This window comes from Plectropomus leopardus, chromosome 14 (genome assembly GCF_008729295.1).
Source record: "Plectropomus leopardus isolate mb chromosome 14, YSFRI_Pleo_2.0, whole genome shotgun sequence".
Taxonomy (NCBI): domain Eukaryota; kingdom Metazoa; phylum Chordata; class Actinopteri; order Perciformes; family Serranidae; genus Plectropomus; species Plectropomus leopardus.
In genome coordinates, this window is record NC_056476.1 from 5341260 (window position 1) to 5364331 (window position 23072).

At 37.0% G+C, this 23072-nt stretch overlaps 1 protein-coding gene across 1 annotated transcript; it reads right to left on the bottom strand.

Annotated features, from left to right (window-relative positions):
* Positions 1–1225: 1225 nt before the first annotated feature.
* Positions 1226–22861, bottom strand: LOC121953569 (M1-specific T cell receptor beta chain-like). Its single transcript, XM_042500734.1, is given in 8 exon segments — positions 1226–1255; positions 1343–1449; positions 1537–1563; positions 1652–1999; positions 3831–3876; positions 22132–22304; positions 22307–22438; positions 22782–22861. Coding segments are annotated over 8 exon segments (915 nt in total). The 5' UTR covers positions 22834–22861.
* Positions 22862–23072: the final 211 nt, after the last annotated feature.

Genomic DNA, 23072 nt, shown 5'->3' on the forward strand with positions numbered 1-23072 from the left:
CAAAACTTATCAAGACCCAAATGAACCTGATTCTTAAGTTTCCCTGAGCTGTTTCGACATTATGTAGGTGAGAAATAACTGATTTCTCAGAAAAGATGCAGATAAGAGACCAGCTAAAAAAACCTCACACTGTCTGTGGAAAAAGTGATGTTCAGTATAGGATGATATGTGAGAGCAATGTCTTTAATCTATTTAAATCAACTATGAAAACATAATATGAAAACTAACCCATGCTGTTTAGATATACATACATACTGAACGTAGTTTTACTATCAAGAGATGTCATGAGAACTAGAAAATATCTTTTTACAGAGAAACAAAAAAGCATAATTGATTATATGTTTTGAAATATTTTAATTGAGAAGACAATCAAGCAAACAAGTGATTCACAAACACAGAATTAATGTCACAAGTATTCATAAAAATGTGATGCCAAAGTATGTCAGGAAAAGTTTTAAGCGGTAACTATGGTATTTTTCAACCTGGACCATATTTTCTCATGTTTCTGAGTCAATCATTTTGAGTGCTGCAGCCGACAGCAGCAAAACAGGCTATAATGTTACCCTAATGAGCATTTGTGCATTGTCAATGTGCAACCAATAAAAGTGCTTGTTTTTGCCATTTACAGACTCAGATTGATAAATTATCGTCTGACAACGTTATGGAAAGGATCCTCACAGAGTTAGACCTTTTCTTAGAGTAGACTACTCTATTTTTTTCTTTTTTTTAACTAGACTTTTTTTAACCACCAGATTCTATTCAAATAAACACTCATTTTATCATTTAAAAAACACACAGAAAAATAAAATAAAGTAAAAGTACGAATAAGAATAAAGCTCCAAAAAGCTTTTTTAGTTTGTCTTTCCACTGTTCGACCAATTATTAACTCTCTTCACCCAGTTAGATGTGAAAAATGCTGGGTCTATATAAAAATCTGAGCCTGTCAGTGGCAAAAATAAACTTTTTTAATGGACGTCTATTGACAGTGCATAATTGTCAGCAGGGATTAAATTGTACAATAACATCCACTATTTGCTCAATACTGGAGCAATTTCAAAAAAATTGAAAAACAGGACCCAGGTCACAAAGAAATCCTCTGACAAGAGCATGCATAGAGCTCTATTATATAGCAGGATGCTGCAAAACAAAGATGTGGCGATATAACAATGTTTTCAACCTTTGTTTACAAAAAAACTTTCGACCTCGTGGTCCATGCGTTCAGCTCTCAGCTTTTGTTCTGTTTTCCAGCTGAACTCTGCAACATAGACAAAGGTCACAATGTCATACCGTCAGCATTCATTCAAATATTGAAATGCATGTTGGAAAGGGTGCAGAGACAAACCTGAAGTTTCCACACCAGAAACCCCACAAAGGCTCCGTAGGTGATGCTCTTGATGATGAAAACACTGTAGGAGAATTTGGCCGTCTGCGTGATCCTCAGATATTTCTCTGCAGAGAGTCCAAACATTCAGATATGACCAGTTACACTAAATAGTAGCAAAAACTGAAGTGTGAAGAATCAGAAAATACATTTACCTTTTGTCAGGGCTGCTTCTCCTTTAGCTGATAGAAAGATAAGAAATTAAAGAAATTAGATGATTGTTTACAGTTATTTCCCATCAAGTTTAAGTCAGTTTGAAATGAAATGTACCTTCTTCTCCATTAATTGAATCTGAATGAGATGTAGTTTCTGTCCCATCGAAGAAGCTGACGGTACATGTGAATTTAGTGTCTGGTTTGTACCATTCTTTGGCAAGGACCCTCAGCCTGCTGGTGATTTTGTAAAACTTGTCCTCTCGCAGGGCAGCTTCATCAGTCGCCACACCATTGGTGACGCTGTTCCCGTTGATCTGCCAGGACACTTGGACATGGTCTGGGTAGAATCCAGTGGCCACACAAACAATGGTCTTCTTCCTTGCATTGTCTTTCTGGTCTCGACACTCTTTTGCTGCCGGAGGAAGAACTTGAACTGTTGGTTTTGTGATTTCGCAGTCTGGTTCTGCAGTAAGAAAGGACATAAATCACGATAAAAAGCTGCAAAGATCAACAGCAAACTTCAACAGCTAATGTACATGAGACATCTTAACAGCAGAGTTTAGACATGAACATCAGGGCGCAAAGTAAGAACTATCAAACTGAATCTGAACACCAATAAAACATGATCACAGTAGGTTGCAGGATTAAAATTTCTTTTTAGATATTTTTTTTGAATTTTAAAAAAATCTTACCAAGAACTGTTAGTTTGGTTCCTGCTCCAAATTCAGCAGGATAAGTAGAGCACACCGCTGACTCACATGTTAAAAACTGACAAAGATCTAAAACAGCTGAATTAACCTCGAACTTCTGTTTTTTAAAACTGCATTCGTAAGTAATCATTTCATTTAAAGTACAATCATTAGATTACATAGATCCCATTTACAGACACATGAATGTTTTTTAAATGGACTTTTTTCTTTCACTTTTTGATGCAGGGAAAAAAAAAAACTAATTTTTACTATCTGAGAAATGTTTTTAATGCCAACTTTTGCAGATTGAAGATATAATGCATACAGTCTTTTACCTGCACTTAAATAAGTCTGTTTGCTAAAGAATAGGGTATTTTTTCCCAAATTATCTCAAATTTTACATTTTCTTTTGCAGTTCTGACACAAAGTAACACAATGCTGCTGCAGCACCAAACAAGACAATGAGCAACAGTTTTTTACCACCTGAAACTTCACGCAGTAATTCTCACATTTAAGTAAAGAGTAGGTCACTAAACAGACATTTCTGAGTATGACTTTTTATAATTTTCTTACCCAACACCGTCAGTTTGGTGCCACTGCCAAAGTAAGCAGGGTCGTAGTTGTTCACACTGATACAAGGCTACAGGAAAACTGTTTGAGCGCTCAGCACTGAAAGCTGTCGACTGTCTTTGTGCTCTCTTTGCAGATGCATTAAACACTTTTGTAGAAACATACATATTTATATCAAGTTCAACTAATTGCTAACAGCATTAAACTTGTGATTCAAGGTCCATTTTAAGAGCAAAATGTTTGGTATCAACTAGTTTGCAGTTATATTCTAAGGAAGATTGTTTTAGTTTATGTTCAGTTTTGTGGTCGTCTTACCTAAAACGGTGAGTTTAGTCCCAGCTCCAAAGTAAGCTTCTGCCTGATTGCTCACAGTGTTTCACAGAGCTGATAGGAACTCGCTGTGAGAGTAATAATCTGGGCGCAGAGCCAAATGTTTTATAGCCACAGTACTTTTACTGGAGATTGTGGATTACAGACAATGTAGCTGACACGGAAACTCCACCTTAACCTCCTTTTGCACACTTTTTAAAAAGACAATACTTTTTTTTACTAGCATTAAATACAAGGTCCAAAGAATATTTTTCAACACTTAACACTTTTTCTCACTCACATATAGCAAATAATCTCTGAATCGAGCTCTGTGAGAGGCTTTAGTTGCAGATTTTCTTACCTAAAACAGTGAGTTTAGTCCAGCTCCAAAGTAAGCTTGCTCATAGGACTCACAGAGACTTTTGACTGTTACAAAAACTCTTCCAAGTGCCTCTCTTTATCTGTGCCTCTATTATATAACTGTCACCCTCTGACATGCAGGACTTGAACGTATAGTTTTCAAAAATGGCCAAATCTTCTCTTGTCTTTTTTGTCCTCATTTGAGTAACCATTCATGCTTTTTGAGATTGTTGATTGATGATGATTATTTAATCTGGCTACAAAATTGGAGTTGATTAATTTGAAAGTGTTTGAGCCATAGAGTATCTTTGCAGTGTCAGAAACTTCTTAACAAAATCATACATGAACAATAATGTGTTTTCTTACCTAAAACTGTTAACTTTGTTCCTCCACCAAAATAAGCTTCTGTAGTCTGAGTCACAGTGAACTTGATCAGTGCTAAAACAGCCCAACATGCTGCTTTTACTTTGCTTCCTGACTCATCATAAACATAACTTTCCTTTTTAAAACGACAATTACAGTCTATTTTTTTTTACAAGAGTCTTTAATAAACAATTATCATTTTATTAGATTTAATGTTAACTCACGTAGAACAGTTAGATTTGTTCTCTGGCCAAAATCCACTTCAAGCTGATACAACTTTTAAGCATAACAACAGAAAGCTCTGAAGGACTTGGACTTGAGGACAATATGATTTTTAATAATATCTTGATTTGTTTTGATTTCTTACCTAAAACCGTTAACTTTGTTCCTCCACCGAAGAAAGCTTCATTACCACCAGAGTCACAGTGAACTCCATCAGTGCTCAAAACAGCCCAACATGCTGCTTTTACTTTGCCTTTTAGCTTTTTAGTTTTGATAAATGCAACTTTCTTTTAAAACCTACAATCACGGCCTTATTTCACAAGTCACATGCAATAAAAACCTCAGTTAGACTTTTAACTTAACAAAAACTGTCAGTTTTGTTCCTTTGCACAAAATATGCTCCAAACCGACCTAAGACTTAAGTTTAAGTTAGAAACACTCCAATTACAATACCATTTTTCTTTCTTTTAATTTAATTTCTTACCTAAAACTGTTAACTTTGTTCCTCCACCGAAGTAAGCCTCTCGGTTATTATCACAGTGCACTCCATCAGTGCTCAAAACAGCCTAACATGCTGCTTTTACTTTGCCACTTTGCTTTTTAGTTTAGATAAATGCAACATTTCTTAAAAACCAACCATCACAGCCTTATTTCACAGGTCATGTGCAATACAAACCTCTCAGTTAGTAGACTTTTAACTTAACAAGAACAGTCAGTTTTCTTCCCTTGCACAAAATATGCTTCAAACTGACTGAACTTGACTTGAAAAGACTTGAACACTGCAAGTTTAAGTTTGAAACACTCCAACTGCACCATTTCTTTCATTTATTTACATTTCTTACCTAAAACGGTTAACTTTGTTCCTCCACCAAAGTAAGCTTCTTGGTTAGTCACAGTGCACTCGATCAGTGCTCAAAAACAGCCAGACATGCTGCTTTCATGTTACTTTAGTTTTATGCTAAATGCAACTTTCCTTTCAAACCAACAACTACAGCCTGTTTTTTTTTTCAAGTTGTAGCATTACAAACCTCTTATTTACCAACCTGTCAGAATTTATTGTTAGTTTTTTTCTGCCGAAATAGGCTTTGCTATGACAGTGTTTAAACTTAGAAACAGAAGTTTTGAGCAAAACAGTAAGTTTGAGTTAGAAACACTCAAATTACAGCAACTTTCATTTTTCGTTTTTATTTTCTTACCTAAAACTGTTAACTTTGTTCCTCCACCAAAGTAAGCTTCTGCACCGGCACCAGAGTCACAGTGAACATGATCAGTGTTAAAACAGCCCAAGATGCTGCTTTTACTTTGAATCTTTAGTTTGTGATGAATGCCATTTTCCTATTTTTTGAAAAGAAACTTTTCAATAAACTCCCTGTTAGATTTTAGGTCAACTTACCAAAAAAAAGTCACTTTTGTTCCCTGTCCAAACCAGGCTTTGTACTGACACAAGAGAGAAACAATCTAAAAACAACAATTTATGTTATTTTTGAGTTGAGTTGATTTCTTACCTAAAACTGTTAACTTTGTTCCTCCACCGAAGACAGCTTCATAAGCACCATCACAGTGAGGTTAATCAGTGCTCAAAACTGCCCAACATGCTGCTTTTACCTCGAATCTTTACACTTTAGTTTTTTTTGTATTATTGCAATTTTTCTTCATTACTGTTTGTATGTTGTTGGGTGCAGTACAACACTCTCAGTTAGCACCATGCTCAAATTTTAACGTACAGAGAACAGTCAGTTTGTTCCTGACTGAAATAGCTTCAAACTGACAGTCTTAGAGATGAAAACTAAAGCAGTCAGCTAAACTAAAACTGTGCCAAAAACAGTAACACTAATTTTGATGTGATTTCTTACCTAAAACTGTCAACTTTGTTCCTCCACCGAAAGTAAGCTTCAGTTGTACCACCAGAGTCACAGTGACCTCTATCAGTGCTCAAAACAGCCCAACATGCTGCTTTTACTTTGCTTCTTTACATATTAGTTTTGTCACAAATCCACATTTTTTGCATGCAATTCAAATATCTCAATAAAAACCCTGATAGATTTAATTCCAACTTACCAAGAATAGTCAGTTTTGTTCCCTGGCCGAAATAGGGTGTGTACTGACACAGCGTTTAAGCTTGAGAGCAAAAACTTGAGTGCTGTAAAATTCATAAATGGACTCTTAAATTGCAATGTTTTTGTCCTTTTAAATTTGATTTCTTACCTAAAACTGTTAACTTTGTTCCTCCACCAAAGCTAGGTGTTGTTCCCTGGGTCACAGTGAACTCTCGATCAGTGCTCAATACATCAGAACATGCTGCTTTGGCTTTGCTTTTTAACATTTTGCTTTTTAACTTTTCTTTAAATCCAAAAACTGTGGTATATATTCTCATAAGTTGCATGTAATACAAACCTGTCAGTTACAACCGAGTAAGACTTTATGTTTACTTACCGAGAACAGTCATATTCGTTCTTTGGCCGAATTAGGCTTTGCACTAATGCAACTTTCATGCTTAACAGCAAAAAGCTCTCAGCTCAACTTAAGATAGACTTGAGCAGATTAAGTTAAGATTAAGAAAGAAGCAATCGAGTTAAAGAGCTATCTTTGATTTGATTTGATTTCTTACCTATAACTGTTAACTTTGTTCCTCCACCGAAGTAAGCTTCACCAGAACCAGAGTCACAGTGAACTGAATCAGTGCTCAAAACAGCCCAACATGCTGCTTTTAATACAGATCTTTACATTTTAGTCACTTTTTATTTTATTAAATGCAGCACTTTCCTGTAATCCCAAATCAATATTTGCTGCACTGCCGTCTTGTTTTTCAAAGTTTAATACAAAAAATTGTTTTCCTCACCAATCATCCTGCTTTGCATGTAATTTATTTCTCTTGCAGATTAATTAATCAGAATTTTTCTTACTTACCGAGAACAGTCAGTTTAGTTCCCTGGCCGAAATAGGCTTCGTAATTGGCACAGAGCTTAAGCTTAACAGCAAAAAGCTCTGAGCCGAACTTAAACTATAAAGACCCAACTGCATTACGTTTCTTATTGCATTACAACAATTAAAGTTAAGTACATTTGGTAAATGTAAACCATCCTTGACTTACCCAAAACAGTCAGTTTGGTTCCTTTTCCAAAGTAAGCTTCATTTAAGTTGTCACAGTGAAGAAATACTGAGCAGGAAACTACTGAGTCTTTCTTGCCAAGAATAATCTTTGGACCAGTGTTTTTTACTGATACTTCTTTTTGTATCGAGACTGAAGCAATGTAAAATTTATGGAACTAAATGAATAAATTGGAATATTTACCCAAAACAGTCAGTTTGGTTCCTTTTCCAAAGTAAGCTTCGTTTGCATTGTCACAGTGCAAAAACACTGAGCATGAAACTACTGATTCTTTCTCTACTATAATAATCTTTGGAAAGTTTTTACTGTCTCCTCTGTTTTTAGTGAGACTCTAAAGCAATGTTTCATTCATTAAAACAGGAATAAACTTGAATATTTACCTAAAACAGTCAGTTTGGTTCCTTGGCCGAAGTAAGCAGGATCATTGTAGGTCACAGTGCAGAAACACTGATCATGAAACTCTTGATTCTCTCTTTACCAGAACAATCTTTGGAAAGTTTTTACTGATATTTCTGTTCAGTTTAAGGCCTTTAGACGATGCAACATCCATTAAAACACAGAAATAAACTGTAATATTTACCTAAAACAGTCAGTTTGGTTCCTTGGCCGAAGTAAGCAGGATTAGTGTTGGTCACAGTGTTCTCACTTCAGCTCAATATTTCAGCTTTTTCACAACAACCGTTTGGTCTTCACTTTCATACAAAACATTTGACTATTTTAACTTTGTTGCAGTGAAGTGAAGCAGTGAGAGGTCCTACTTACCCAAAACAGTGAGTTTTGTTCCCTTTCCAAAGTAAGCTTCAGTTCCAGTGTCACACTGAAAGTCTCCTCAACTAAAAAGTCTCCAAACTTTCCATAATCAGCCTGCTGAGACACAGTGTGATAATCCAGAGGATGAAGACAGTTTAAACATGCAGGACAAGCTTCATAATGTCCACATTTGTTGTTTTTTTTTTTTGTCAAGATGAGTGAAAGAAGAATCCCGGTGCTCCACATATGATTTGAAAGTCATTTTCAAAACTTTTATACTGCAGATTTTTATCATGTAAATTGTCTTTTTAATGCTAAAGTGCCCTGCTGTCCTGTACAGTTTAATATTATACATTTTTCTGCTCTCCACAGTGTCCCAGGCAGCATGCATCAGTCTACACAATGGGAGTTAATGGGAGGAGGTTTTTGTACGGCGGCTCTATGGGATTGTATCACCGTGCCCCCCCTGTCCCCACGGTGAAAACCGTCACACACAAAAACCTGCCGTCTCTTTGCCCCCCTCTCCTCTCTCCTTCCCCCACCCAGCTCCTCCATATCTCAGCCTCCATCTGTGTGTGTGTGTGTGTGTGTGTGTGTGTGTGTGAGAGCAGCTGCTCAGGTCGCTGACTGACGGCTGAACGCCTTTAACCTGACTGCTGCTATTTCTGTGACAGCTAAGAAAAGAAGAGAGGAAAGAGGAAACTGGTCTTTGTTTGTGTTTGTTTGTAGTTCAGAGGGAGTGACGTCTCTGCAGGTCACACCTCTTTATCCTCCCACTTATCTCTGAACTGAGGAGGAGACACAAGAGCAATACTGAAAACAAGAAAGCCCGAAGCTCAAGACAAATTACAATACATGTATGTATCTGATGAGGTGCTGAGCTACACTAATACAACCTCCCAACTTTTCTTCCTTTCTTTTTTAAAAATCAGAATGTGCTTTTTACCTTGCCATCGCTCATTACGTATCAACACCATCAGACACCAAAAACACACATTAATTTCACTCACATTACACTAGACCTCAAGGAGATATGATAAACATTCATTTTCATAAAGGTGAAAAAATGTTGTACTTCTCCTTTAACATAAATAAAGGGGTTTTTTTAGATTTCAAAACACATTCTCATTTTGGGACATATATTCTGACAGCATTAAAATTAAAAAGGGTATCAGGGTGTGTGTGTGTGTGTGTGTGTGTGTGTGTGCGTGTGTGCATGTGTGCATGTGTGTCACCAAAACAACACATATTCGATATGCAGAATGGCCCATTTAGGAATAAAAATAAATAAAATAAAAAAAAAAAAATATAATAAAAAAATAAATAACTGGATCGTAATCTATTGATGCCTCAATGTGTAAGCATCATTTAAATGTGGTAGCATTTAAAAGTGAAGCTAATTTCAACTTCTATATAAGACCATTCTAAAATAATACATCAGGAAAAGCACATATTTTTATCAATAAATGCAGAGAAGTATAAGGTAGCATTAAATGGAAATACTTTAGTAAAGTACAAGTAAATTAATTAAATTTAATTTAAATTAAATATATAAATAAATGTACTTAGTATCTTTCTATCACTGCAAATAAGCTCCAGCTATAAATGGCCTGATATGCGACACTGATCTAATATTCTACGCTTTTATATACATATTTCTATAAAATAAATGTACAAATACTGTATCATACTGAATTTTTTTTTTTTTTTTTAAATTACATGTCTGTGCTGGGGTGTTTCACTCAACATTTCTTTTCTTTAAAAAAAATAAAATAATTAACTAAATGATAGGTAGTTCAACCAGTATGCTCATATTAAAACAAGTTTACATTTTCATTTATATTGACATAATTGTGACAAATTATAGGTATTTTTATGATGTAATGTCACTGTTGTTTGCAGACGTCACTTTAATGTCATCTGTACGTTCCATGTTCATCCTATTTCTTCAATATAGTTTAATTTTGGTAGCACTTGTATTATTAATTGGCTGGCTTCCCTTAGGATTTTTTATGAGTGTAATCCCACATCAACCCTATAGAGGTCAGTGTATGATAATGTCTTAAATTTGATACACAATATTCTTGTCAGACTGAATTATCGTAAAATGGAATAACAAGAGACGAAAGCACTGTCAGAGATTAGAGAAACACTGTAGGACAATAACACTGAATGAGACATTAATCTTTACCACATTAACACCTGCTCGATTATCTATACTGATCAGCTTTGTGGTGATGATGCAGGAACATTGAGAGAAACATTCTTGTACTTTTTAAAAACGTATAGATGTATTAACAAATGTTTTCCTTTACATTTTCAGATCATCTTGATGTTGATCTGTTATTACGTAAAAACAAAATCCAGCTCTGGGCTTCTCAGAGTTAACTCCTCATGCATCCTCCTCCCTGGCGTCTCCACCTGGTTTCTCATGTTGTTGTTAAGCTGCTGAGGCTTTCTGAATCACTGTGCTCTCCTGGACGCACAGTAATACACAGCTGAGTCTCCGGCCTCCACAGGGCGTATCTGCAGAGTCGTCTGAAGCACCACAGGCCCGAACATGGTGTACTTGGTTTTATTAAAAGGAGCGACCGTAATCCTAACAGCTCTAGCACTAGAATATGTGACCAGCTGTATTCCCCGCTGCTGCTGCTGTCTGTACCAGCACATGTACATATAGTCTTTGTCATCTTGTTCACACTGCAAAGAAACAGCCGGTCTCCTTCACCACTGATTGCAAAAGGCGGCTGAAGAATTTTAACACCAGTGGAGGAATCTGTAAAATAAGAAAAAAGACAATAAGTGAATTAACAACTTCAGCAAGGAACAAGTAGAAGAAAACAGTTCTTTTCTTCCATCTGGATTTCAATGTTCTTACTGGCGACGATGAGAACAGCAGCTAAGAGCAGCTTCATTTTGACAGTGATTAAAAGGTCAAGAGTACAATCGTCTCTCTTTAGGCAGACCTGCTGAACTGCTGCAGCCGAAACTTCTGAGAAATAAAATCTGAAGGAGTCTCAGCACAGCCACAGTCTCCTGGTGGACAACAAGCAGAAACTGCAGGTTAAAGCTCTTACTCAATTATAGAGAACTTAAAAAAGAGTTTATAGTGACTGACACTTCTTTCTAGAAGCAAAATGCATTATTTATTAATACGTTTTTGTTGTTGTCTTCATGCAAGGTCGTAGGTTTGGTGCCCTGCAAAAAAATGAATTGGCAAATATTTCTCTTGAAATTTTTTTTTTGTGATTTTTGTAGGACATACAAAATTTCTGACTTTTTTTCCTTCAAAAACTTTTAGTGATTTTTATAAAAAACTTTTATATAAAATTTTTTTTCCCCCCTTTTTCTTTCCTTGTTTTTTTCTTGCTATTACATTTTGGCTTTTTGGGCATTTTTTACGTAAAGCTTAAATATTTTGGGCGATTGTTTTTTATGTGCAATATTGAAGAAGTAAAACCTTATGCACAGAGAAATCAAACTGCATGTATGTATCTGACACCCTTTTTTAAAATCAAAATCTGATTCATACCTTGCCATCACTTATTTTGTGTTAACATCTTCAGACAGAAATTCGAAATTTGTTTCATTCAAATGGCAGAAATAATAAGAAACTTAAACATTTTGGGTGATTGATTTTTTCTTACATTTTGGCAGGCATATTTTGTTTTAAAATCCCCAATAATTACACCGTTTATCACAGCCAGAAACTGTTAAAACAGCTGCAATTATTGTTGGACTTTCAAATTTCTGATGGTCCTTGAACACATGTGTGGGATGCTGAAATCATGCTTTGAATAGAGTTTGATCTTATGTTTTTAAAAAACACGCTGCATGTGGGGCAAGGGAAAAAAAGAGGGGACCTTGAAAATTCATGGAATTGTTTTTAAAATTTGTGCATGAAAATGTGTGGGAAGACTAAAATAACCAAACCCCTGAGCTGCAGCTGCAAGTCACAGCAGGTTTTTAGTGAAGCAGAGTATTAAACCACATCACTGTGTACTAGCAGCGCAGAAATACACAGCCGAGTCTGATGGATTCACTGTCTGAATGATCAGAGTTCCTCTCTGTGCTTCTCCTTTTATCTGGAATCTGGATTTTTTAAACTGGTCCTCGTAGACCGGGTCAGCCTTTAGGACTGTGTACCCGATGAGGGTCATAGACCGGCTGCTGTGTGTGTGCTGGTACCACAGCATGGCCTGGAGGCTAGTGTCATCATGACTGCAGTTTATCCTGAGCTCCTCAGTCCCTTCCTTTACAACTTGAGCTGAGGAATGTTTGAAGGTAATACTCTCCACTTTTTCTGTAAAGAAAAAGTCATTGTTGGGGTGAAGTTTGAATTCAAGCAATGCGAGTTTTAAGAATTCAGCTTGACATCTTCAAAAAACATAATTGTAACATAAATACAAAGTGGTATAGATGTTACAGGAAAAAAATCTTAACAGTCAGTCAAACTTACTTGTAAGTATGAGCAGTAAAAATCCAAACCTGTATACAGCTGCAGGCATCCTGGAAACTAATATCATCACCTGTGCAATGGTTAAAAAATTAAAAGAGACAGACAAACAAAAAAACAACAATTAGCATACTAATCAGCCATAGCCATACTAAAATCTGGTATCAGAGCATTTGCATGTTGCGCCAGTCTGACAAACTTAAATCAGATCAAATGAGAGACGATCCCCTCTCCACATCTCACCTGCTCCTCCCCTCCTTCTTCCTCGGCCTGTAGCTGATCCTGTTAAAAAAAATTCTGCCTGCTTCTGCTTCTTTGCAGTAACTTTTATTTCTGAACACAAACGAATACACAGGCCTATAAGGAGACTATTTTTTGATGGATTTGTAAGAGTGATTCTGGAGGACGTAAAATATCTCTCAGATCTTTTTTTTTTTTTTTTTAAAATCTTTTCTTTGTCTTTATTGCTTTGCTTAAGATTAGGAATTGGATTTTAATTTAAATTGTTAGGTGCTAATGAATTTAAACAAAAAAGTAAAGAAAGTGAAAAACTAAAAACCAAATCTGTGCTGCAGGTGCTGTCTGGCAGCGTTTATTGAGGCCGCACATGGTTCTGTCTGGCCCATAACACATCCATGGTCTGGCCTTGTTCTCACCTAGCGTCATCAAGAGGCGCTTCATGAGCACTGTAAAGGCGTCTTTTTGGCGTCTTGCTCTTACGCCAAAAACACTGACTGTTGGCTCTTAGAGGAACATGATTGGTCATCACATAATTGGGGGCGGGGTTTTATCCCGCCAATGCCCCGCCCACTTGATACACCGTTGACAGTCTTCTGTCGGGGACACAAATATTAAAAACTAATATACTTCGCAAAACATGAGAATGACTGACCAAAACTCACTTATAAAGAAAGCATGTTGCTGACGGTGTCACCTCAGGACTGCCATGACAAGGAATTATAATGTTTTCGCTGCTTCCAAACACTAAAGGAGTCCGTTTTCCAGTTGATCCACACACCAACGGCTGCCCGATAATGCGCATTTCGAGTCTAAATCGGAGTTTTCCGTCCTGTTTTTGGCTTTTTTCGGACTCTGCTTGGGACGTTAACTCTTCTTGGAATCGCCAGGAATCACAGCTTCACCTCAATAAGGTAAGACTCAGCAGCTGCTTGTGCTAACACTTAAGGCTAACGTCATGTCATGTGGTGTTTTGGCTTTTTAAATGCCCCTGGCTAAGCTAGCTACGTTTGGCTAAGCTAACTAACGGTTGTGTTGCTTTCAGTGGAAAAGACTGAAGCTAACCTTATGACAGCTAACAGTGATGGCTGTTTCCCAGCTGTCTTTGCTCTCCCCCTGCCTTGTGTTTGATATTTTGGTGCTGGCCTCTATTGTTTTGCTCAGATGTATAGAAAGATAACAGCAGTATGCTGTCTACTAATTAACTGTTACTACAGCTAGCTAACATTACTGTTTGGGTCCCTTAATTGTTGTTTATTTTGTCTCATCAACATGTAGCTGACATTAAGCTATAGATATATTACCAGATGATGTTTTTTTCAGTCACTATTTTGCCTGCTAGGTTAACAGTTGCTCCCTAATGTCTGTACTCTCTTACTGTCTTGTGTTTCATGACTGAATAGTAGCTGTGCTGTGGGATGCTGTTTTTCTTCATCATCTACCTTTTGTGTTCTTTGGCACTTTATGAAGCTTTAATGCTGTTAATTTGGTGAATATTCATGGTTAAATTGGCATTTGTTTGTTGTTGTCATATTCTTGAACATGAATTACCTGTGCCAAGCATGGTGTTTGCTGAGGTGGTGAGAAAAACAGTCTTTGTTTACAACAGGTATTTCTGACTGTGTCACCTTGTTTTGGGTACTTTGGTCTGTCTCCTTCTCTGTAAATGGTAGCACTTGATTTGTATAAATATGGGAAATCTGAAATTGATTTATTTTGAGAAGATGAGTTTGTATTTACATTCATTTGTTTCCCTTACAATGCAGCCATAAATTCCACCCCATTTCGGTAAATGTTTTGTGGGGATGCACGTCATGGCATCAGCAGATATTGGCTTTCAAATGAAATACATTGCAATTGGCCATTATGCTCTCTGCCCATATCATAAACCTATATTTTTTGTTTATTGATAAAGTGAACATGTACACAACATAAACTCATAGAAAGAATTTTTCTCATTTTATGCAATGAATAAATGTTACATACACTGACGTCCATCTACTGGCTGGCCATCACAATAAGAGCATGTTTAATTTTGTTACATCCCCTACAGAGGAGACATGGTAATCGCTGAAGTGAGGTGGGGAAAAAAGTGGATGTATGGATATCTGTTAATGTCTAAATTAGTTGTTATATATGAGCATTAGGGGTCGACCCATATTGGTTTTTCAGGGCTGATACCAATTATTAGTAGTCAATGAAGCCGATAACTGAAATTTGGAACCAATAAAATGAAAGTCTTTCTGTAACTATTTAGAATTTCGAATATAACAAACAGCAACACTATACTTTATTTAAATTCTTTCAGCAAAGTTTTAATCAAAACTGAAACTTTCAACAGCAAGTTCCCTGGAACTTTTTCAATAAAATCAAGTGGAAATTTAAATAAAAAGAAATAACTAAAAATAGCTCCCTGAGGTTTTACAAAGTAAAAGCTCCTCCCATGCTGACACTTTCTTTGCATGTATTGCAGACTGCCTTCCCTGGGTGTTGGTTGTCCAAAGTAGTGCACCTTTAAGTTAATTAATTTTTTTTTTATCAGCGATCATTAAAATAGAACGCTGATACAGATTATTGGCAAAATGCCAAATATCTGCCCTGATAATCGTCCAGGCCGATTATCTGTTGACCCCTAATGAGCATATTGAATACTGGCCAGAAAATCCAATATCGTGCATCCATAGTTCTTTGCTTATAAGCACAGGGACTTAAATGCTTTCATATATTCATACTTTTTTGAGACTGTGTGAATGTGAAGAAGTGCATTATGATTATTCAAAAAAAAAAAAATCACAGCTATTGTTATTAATGTCAGAACAGTGATTAAGACATTTTGGGGCTAATTCTACCAGCCTATGATTCAGGATCTTGAACATGAAAAAAAGGGTAGGGTTTTTAGTGAGGGGTGGCATTAAACCACATCACTGTGTACTGGCAGCACAGAAATACACAGCAGAGTCTGATAGAGTCACGTTGGTAATAATCAGAGCTCCTGTTTTGATGTCTTGTCTTGTGATTTTAAACCGATCTTCAAACTGCTTTTCATAGTTGGGGTCATTGCCACTGTAGCTGAATCCAATCAAGGTCATCAAACCGCTCTCTGGTTGCTGGTACCAGAGCATTACATACTGGTTGTTATCGTCATGATTGCAATTAATTTCTACCCTGGCCATGTTGTCGACTATTCTTGGATGAGACGGTTTAAACTTCACACTTTTGACTCGATCTGTTGGAAGAACACAGAAGATTTAAAATGTGGTGAAAAAAAAAACATTAATACAAGTGCTGTATGAAATAAACAACACAGTTACAATTTTCAGCTGATTTCTTTACATTGAAGTAAGATGAGAAGTAATACTATCACATTTGGAGACATCCTTGAAGTTGTGCTTTAGCAAGAGAGACACAGCTTCCTCCAGTGGTGTATTAAGAGACAGTACCTCTTGTGCAAATGCACACATCTCAGAGAAGAGACGAGGGTTTTTAGTGAGGGAGTGGCATTAAACCACATCACTGTGTACTCGCAGCGCAGAAATACACAGCAGAGTGTGACTGGTTCGCTTGGTGTATCACCAGAGCTCCTCTCACTGTGTCTTCTCTTGTCAGCTGAAATTGTTTTCCAAACTGACCCTCATAGTTTGGGGGGCTCTGTCCATATCCATACCCAATGAGGGTCATAGACATTATGTCCACTCGTTGCTGATACCAGAGCATTGTCAGAAGGGTATTATCATCATGGCGGCAGTTAATCTGGACCTTAGTGCTCTCTTTCACTATCTAGGGAGGAGATTGTTGAAATGTTCGAGCGCTCACCTGACCTGTGGAGAAAGCAGATTTAGAAATGTTAATAGTACAAAACAAATGCACAATATATTTTTTAACATTATTGTTTGGTATATAATATAAATAATGACTACTTTTATGTAATGCAGAGTCAAATATGAAAACTTACAATAAAAACAGATGAAGAAGAAACAGAAAGTTTGCATAGACAAACACATTATCAGGCACTAGTGTGAGAGAAGTATTTCCCTGATAAAAAATAATGCTCAGGGTGAAGTAAAAGGGGGTTGTGTCTGTGTTTGTTGGTTTTATCATCACCACATCCTCATGATAAATGCTGCATACTAAGTGCTGTGCCTCCACCTATCGGTTGCGTTGGTTCTTCAAGACCCTTCCATATTCTTTATTTTGAATTTTTAATTCACTCCTCCCTAAGGCCTGGTGAGAATATTATTCTTCCTCCACACTTGCCATTATTTGGATTTGGAAGTGCATCTCATACACAGCTATGGCTAATATTATCATACAAGACATTTCTGACATATGAAATCCATAGCCTGTGCCTGCTTTACCAACTGATCTACTGGGCGCCCCAAGTTCCAATTTTGAATTAAATTTTTTTTCGTACCTTTTTTTTAAATCATTCTGTGCCACCTCTCTAAATGCAGATGTTTTTGAGGGTTCATGAACCCAGTGCAGACTAAACTCATCATGACTTATTTCTAGCCCTCAGCAGCAGTTTGAGTCGTGGCATGGATACTTGATCAGCTGATCCAATCAGAGCTGAGTTGATCAGATTAATGGATGAGAGGAAAGTGAGAGTGCAGAATGAGTAAATGAAGTTTAAGTCTCAGCATAATGAACTTCAATGAACAACCCAGAATAGTTTCACTTTCACTGTGTCTTATAATTTGCTGCTCTGTCTGTGACAAAAGTATGCGCTGCTGTGCAGTAAATAACAGCACAGTATTTCAATAATGCCAGAAAATCTATTGGTGGCAGTAGATGTGGAAAACCCTGTTGTGTGTTGCAGCCTGGATGTAGGTCAAACAGAGTAGCATCAAAAGGCAAATAGATTAGTGTAATATTACCGCAATTGTTAGGTTTTTACATGTCTACCTCACTAAGTGTAGTGCTGTGAAACAAACGGAAGAAAGGATATATTCTACTGAAACAGCTATAATGAAGACCTTTTCCTGAGCTTTGATACTGTGTCACGTGGTTTCAGTGGTTTCTGTTGGTGTTCTGTTATCTACTGGATCATTACGGAGGTTTTTGTATGAGAGTGTCAATGTTTTTTATACTGTGCATACTTGCTGCTCCAAAATATTCTCCGTTGTCTTCAGGGTGTTTCAGGTTGAGGATGTGAAGATAAGCAGTTTTCTCTCCATCTCCACTAACACTAAATTTTTTATCAAATGTTGACTCGACCTTAGGATTTGTATAACGCATGTAAGCAATCAGCTTTAGAGAAGTATCTCCTGCTGAGCGCTGATACCAGAGGATAGTGTCATAGTTCGGGATTTTATGTGTGAGGCTCAGGTTGACTTCAACATTTGGTTTCCACAACAGGTCAGGTGGAGTCTGAAACACCTGTTTTTCCTTACTGAGGTAAACTCCTGTAAAAATAGAAATAATGTTAAGTAGTGTAGAAATAAGCAATGAATGATTAGTGATTAGTGGAAGTGAATATTTCAACTCAGTTACTCTATGGATAAAGATTTTTTAGGGTTAATTCCAAAATAAATATTTAAAGAGACTTAATGTATGTTCAGTACCTTTAATCCAGACAACAATAGAGATGAAAACAATGACAAGAGATGGCATCTTGTTGAATGTGAAGAACCAGCTCGAGTCTTTCAGCTTTGTGGATCAGAGGGAGGGGCAGGAGATGATGTAGAAAAACCAGAGAATGAGTTGACATGGAGAAACTTCATTGATTCAGTCCTCCTTTTCCCAAAAGGCAGAAAAACTCTGATTTATTACTGTTAAATTGCAGCAAATACACTTTAGTCAAAGTTAATAATTGAGCAGATTTACACTGGGCAATCACACCAGTTAACAATAAAACTGGAATTTATTTAGTCTGTGCTTTACTTTGGTTACTAAATACTATATAGATTGACCTCAGCAACATGCGATAATAGCCTTACATGCAGTAAATGACATGTAATGCTTAAAGCAGAAATTGTGGTGATGATATTACATTCACTGATTTACAGTGATTCACCTGCTTAAGTTGAAGATCAATAGTGTTGTTAAGGGTGGGCAATGAGAGTAGCTAATTTTGGCAAAAATATCAGTTTATCAATACATAATTATTCTTTATATATGAAACAGTTTCTTTTTTAATTAACATATTTTATTAGAATTTATTAGAGTCATTACAAGTTATTTCAACAATGAAGCCCACACAACCCCACCCCCATCACTCTCATCACAAGTTGAGGAATAATAACAACAATGATAATCACATATCAACACATAGCAATAATATGAATAATGAGTGAGGTACGTTAGGGTATAACTGAGGGGAAAGGAAAAATGGCTAAATAAGTTTATACTAAAATAAATAACAAATCAATAAATACATTAATTTAGATAAAAATAAAAATAAAGTAATTAATGAAAAAAAATTGGAGAGAGTATATGTGTATATGTATGGTTAATCGCAGTGTATAGTGCCAGAGTGGAGGATTCAACTGCTATATGTGACCATCATCTCACCCAGGTAGTCATTTTGGGGAAAGAGAGGTCACACTACATTGAACAGTTTTAATACTCTGAAGTATTGGTACTGTGGTACCAGCTGTGCTTTCTCATTCTGTCTCATTGTAAATGTTTACTAGGGCCATTGATATTGATATTTTTCAAGGTATTTGCATCAAAGTTAGAAATTCCAGTAATGTGACAACACTCGTAGTAGCATGGTTTCTTTGCTGCCCAGTGTTAAATATTTGGTTGCTTGGGAACCACTAGCTGAAAATATTTAGGGCTTAGGCTTGAAAAATGGAAAAAACTTGTAAGACATGATCGTGGGGGAGATAACTTACTCTATAACCTATATTCAGACTGGAGGTGTAAAGAGGTTTTTGTTGGAAGCAGATGCTTGTTTGATGTGCTGTGCCTCACGGGCTGCACAGAAATACGTTGCGGTGTGTTCAAGTGCTTTTAGATTGATAATAGAAAGCGAACCATTTTTTGTTTTGCTTCCACTCAAATCTCCAGATAATTTGAAATGTTTTCTAAACGGCTCCTCCACGCTGTCGTTTCTGAAATGTACATATCCGTATCCAACAAGTTTCAGAGCTTTGTCTGCAGGTGACTGCTGGTACCACAGCATCACTCTGTAGTCAGTTTTGTCATGCGTGCAGAAAAACTGCACTTCATCGCCAGCCTTTATGATGACAGAGGGAGACTGTTGGACCTGAACCCCCAGAGAAACTCCTACAAAAAAGGGATACAACTCAGGGTTTATTTGCTTGAACAGGAAAGTATACAACAAACTTGAGCTGGAGAATAGGTAACAATACCTATAAGATGACAAAAAAGTAGAAAATAAATCATTTTAGTTCTTTGTCCCACGCAGAGTTTGTTGTTTGAAAGAAAAAAAAAAGATGATGATGAAGGTTGTGAGATGTCTTCTCTGGCTATATGACTGCACTAAATATGAAAAACACAAGCCGAGACATGAGGAAATGAAGTAAAAATCACGTGATGGAGACTTTGCCTGCAGCTGGCTGATGAAGGTCTTTTTGAGACGACACAAACCACAGTTGATAAAAGGTGGTGTGTTCAGTTTTTGTGTAGTTGAAAGGAGATCTGCCTTAGTGTGCCTATTGAGCTGCACAGTAGCACACAGCACTGTGCTCAGACTCTTTCAGGTCCACTATAAACAGAGAAACATTCTTTGCTGTGTTCCTACTTAAATCTCCAGTGATGTTAAAATGCTGTTTATGTAATTCTTCATAGCATTTTCTATCATATTCTACATATCCGATGAGTTTCAGAGCCTTGTCTCCGGGCGACTGCTGGTACCACAGCATCACCGTGTAGTCAGTTTGTCTGTAGGTACAGACAATCTGCACATCATCAACAGGCAGCGGACATGCAGGCAGCCGCACAGAGCAAGAGAGAGGAGAAAAAAAAGTTGCAGAGCCCTTCCTAACTTTATATCTTTATGGAAAACTAAATGAATTATCAAGTATTTGTATTTATCAGCCAAATCCAATTCAATTGGCATAATTCTTTTTTGGGAACAGCCCTAATAAATGCTCTCTCTTAAACCCTAAAAGCAAAATATCTTTTTTTGGGGATTGACATATTCCAGTAAATATTAAAGCATTTACTGTCATGGCTTGCCTGGTTAAATTAGCACAAAAACAGTAAAATAGAAACACAGTAGCATTAGTTAATGATGACATGGTTACATCAAACTAGAGCACAACTACAGAAGCAGGTGTCTGGAAGCAGTTTAGTCTGTGTCTTATTAGAAACCACTGATCATGAGAAAGATAGCATAGATGCATAGTTTTTGTTAAATTCAGAGGAGATTTCTGTCAGTGTGCTTCACTTGCTGCACAGTAGTAGAAAATCTGGACCTCTCAGGGTTTTGTGATGAGATCAGAGGGAGACTGATGGACATCTAGAGCTGCACAAACACCTGGATGACAAAAATAGAGAACAAACTCTGTTACATGATGACAAATTGATAGAAAATGTTTCATGTACATATGTGCTAGTTCTGTTTGAAAAATTGATTACTTGCCAGACAAGAGAGGAGGAGAAATCAGATCATTTTTGTACTCAAAGCCTTTACATGACATGTCATATTATATAAGACAGAGTTCTGCAGATGTAAGGTGTTAATGTTGGAGATTCAAATGATGCTGCTGCTGAACTGACTGAATAAAAAAAAGAAAGTGATGACGAAACATCCTCACTGCTGGCAAATCGGAAAGCTCTGAAGAAGATGCAGCTGGCTGGGAGGGATCTGTTCAAGGTGTAATTTGTAACCATAAATGCTGATAAGTATTAGTAGTTTTTGTATAAAGGAAATGTAAATTACAGTCACTATGCTCTGCTGGCTGCGCAGTAGTAAAAGGCGCTGTGCTCAAGTCCAGTTATTTGGATTGTAAGTGAGCCATTCTTGACTGTATTTACACCCAAATCTCCAGATATAGTGTAATGTTTTTTGTATGGCTCTTCCATCGTGGCTGCTTGGTAGTACAAGTATCCAATGAGTTTCATCGCTGTGTCTTCAGGAGGCCGCTGGTACCAGAGCATCACCATGTAGTCAGTTTTATCATGGCTGCAGAACATCTGCACTTTGTCTCCAGGTTTTGTGATGAGATCAGAGGGAGACTGACGGATGTCAAGACCCAAACAGACACCTAGAGGAGGGAAAATTGATAATCAGTGCAGGAACTGTCGAGAAAGTGGTATTCCTGAGTAGTAAAAGTAATTACCAATGAGCCAAGATAAAAACAATAACGTTGGCATGTTGACCTCCTGTTTGAAAGTTCCCAGGACACTGTGCTGCTCTGTTTTCTGTCAACTCTATTAAAAACCCTCCCATCATATCTACACCAGCTACCTTTATTGTCACAGCCGTGTATGTATTGAGCTGAAGAGTATTTCTAAAGCTTCAGCTCCACCTACTGGAAAGATATAAAAGCCAACATTTGGTTTGGCGTTCAATGAATTTATGACCAACCAGTTTTTGTTCAGCTGCTCGCACTTCTCACATCACTGTGTTTGCTGACGGCACAGAAATACACACCGCTGTCCTCAGGCTGCAAGTCTTTCACAGTCAGAGCCCCGCTCTCTATGTTGTCTTTGGCAGCTGAATATTTACTTTTAGGGAGCTCTCCATAGTCTGGCTGTCCACCAAAAACTGTGTAGACTATGCGGGTCAGGTCTCCCCTGGACGCTGCCTGTACCAGTACATCTGTGTGTGAGAGACATCTTTGTTGTGGCTGCAGTTCATCTCTGCAGATTTGGAAACAGAACTCCAGCTGATTTCAGGGTGTTGGGTCACATCCTGGCAGTGACCTGCGTGGACAAAATACAAAATATGGGTACAATTCTTACTCTTTTGAAAATATTTTAGAAACAAGGAAACAAATGTATGTTTTTTTTTTTTTTTATTTTATTAATATACCTTGAGCCAAATTTTTGTGCTTTAGGTTTTTGTGCAAAACATGTAGATGTTTTGTAGAAGATTTGGAAATTGAAAAAAAGAAAAAAAAAGAAAAGAAAAATTGTTAACCAAGTGCAGTCAAAATTAGTTGACATGTAGGCATATGTACTGCCATGTCAGCAAATCCATGTAAGTAATTAAAAATTAAAATGTACATCTCTTACCCTGTTAAAAAGTAAATGTAAATCTGTTTACCTTGAAGCCACAGAGCCGAGGCTACAAATGTGATGACAACTTGAGTCATCATAGTGATCCTGTTCACATGAGACGCAGCCGCAGCAGATAGTGTGTCTGAGGGAGGTTTTATGCTACATTGTTCCAAAGACGTAACCTCCCATTAAAATGTGTCATATTAAAAGAGCAAGGATAACAGTGTTGGCTGGAATGAGTCAATACAGGTGCAATGGGCTGTCATATGGAGATAAAACAACAAAAAGTGTGATGAGGGGGTTTTTGTACTGAGGAGCAGTGATATGTTGCACTGTG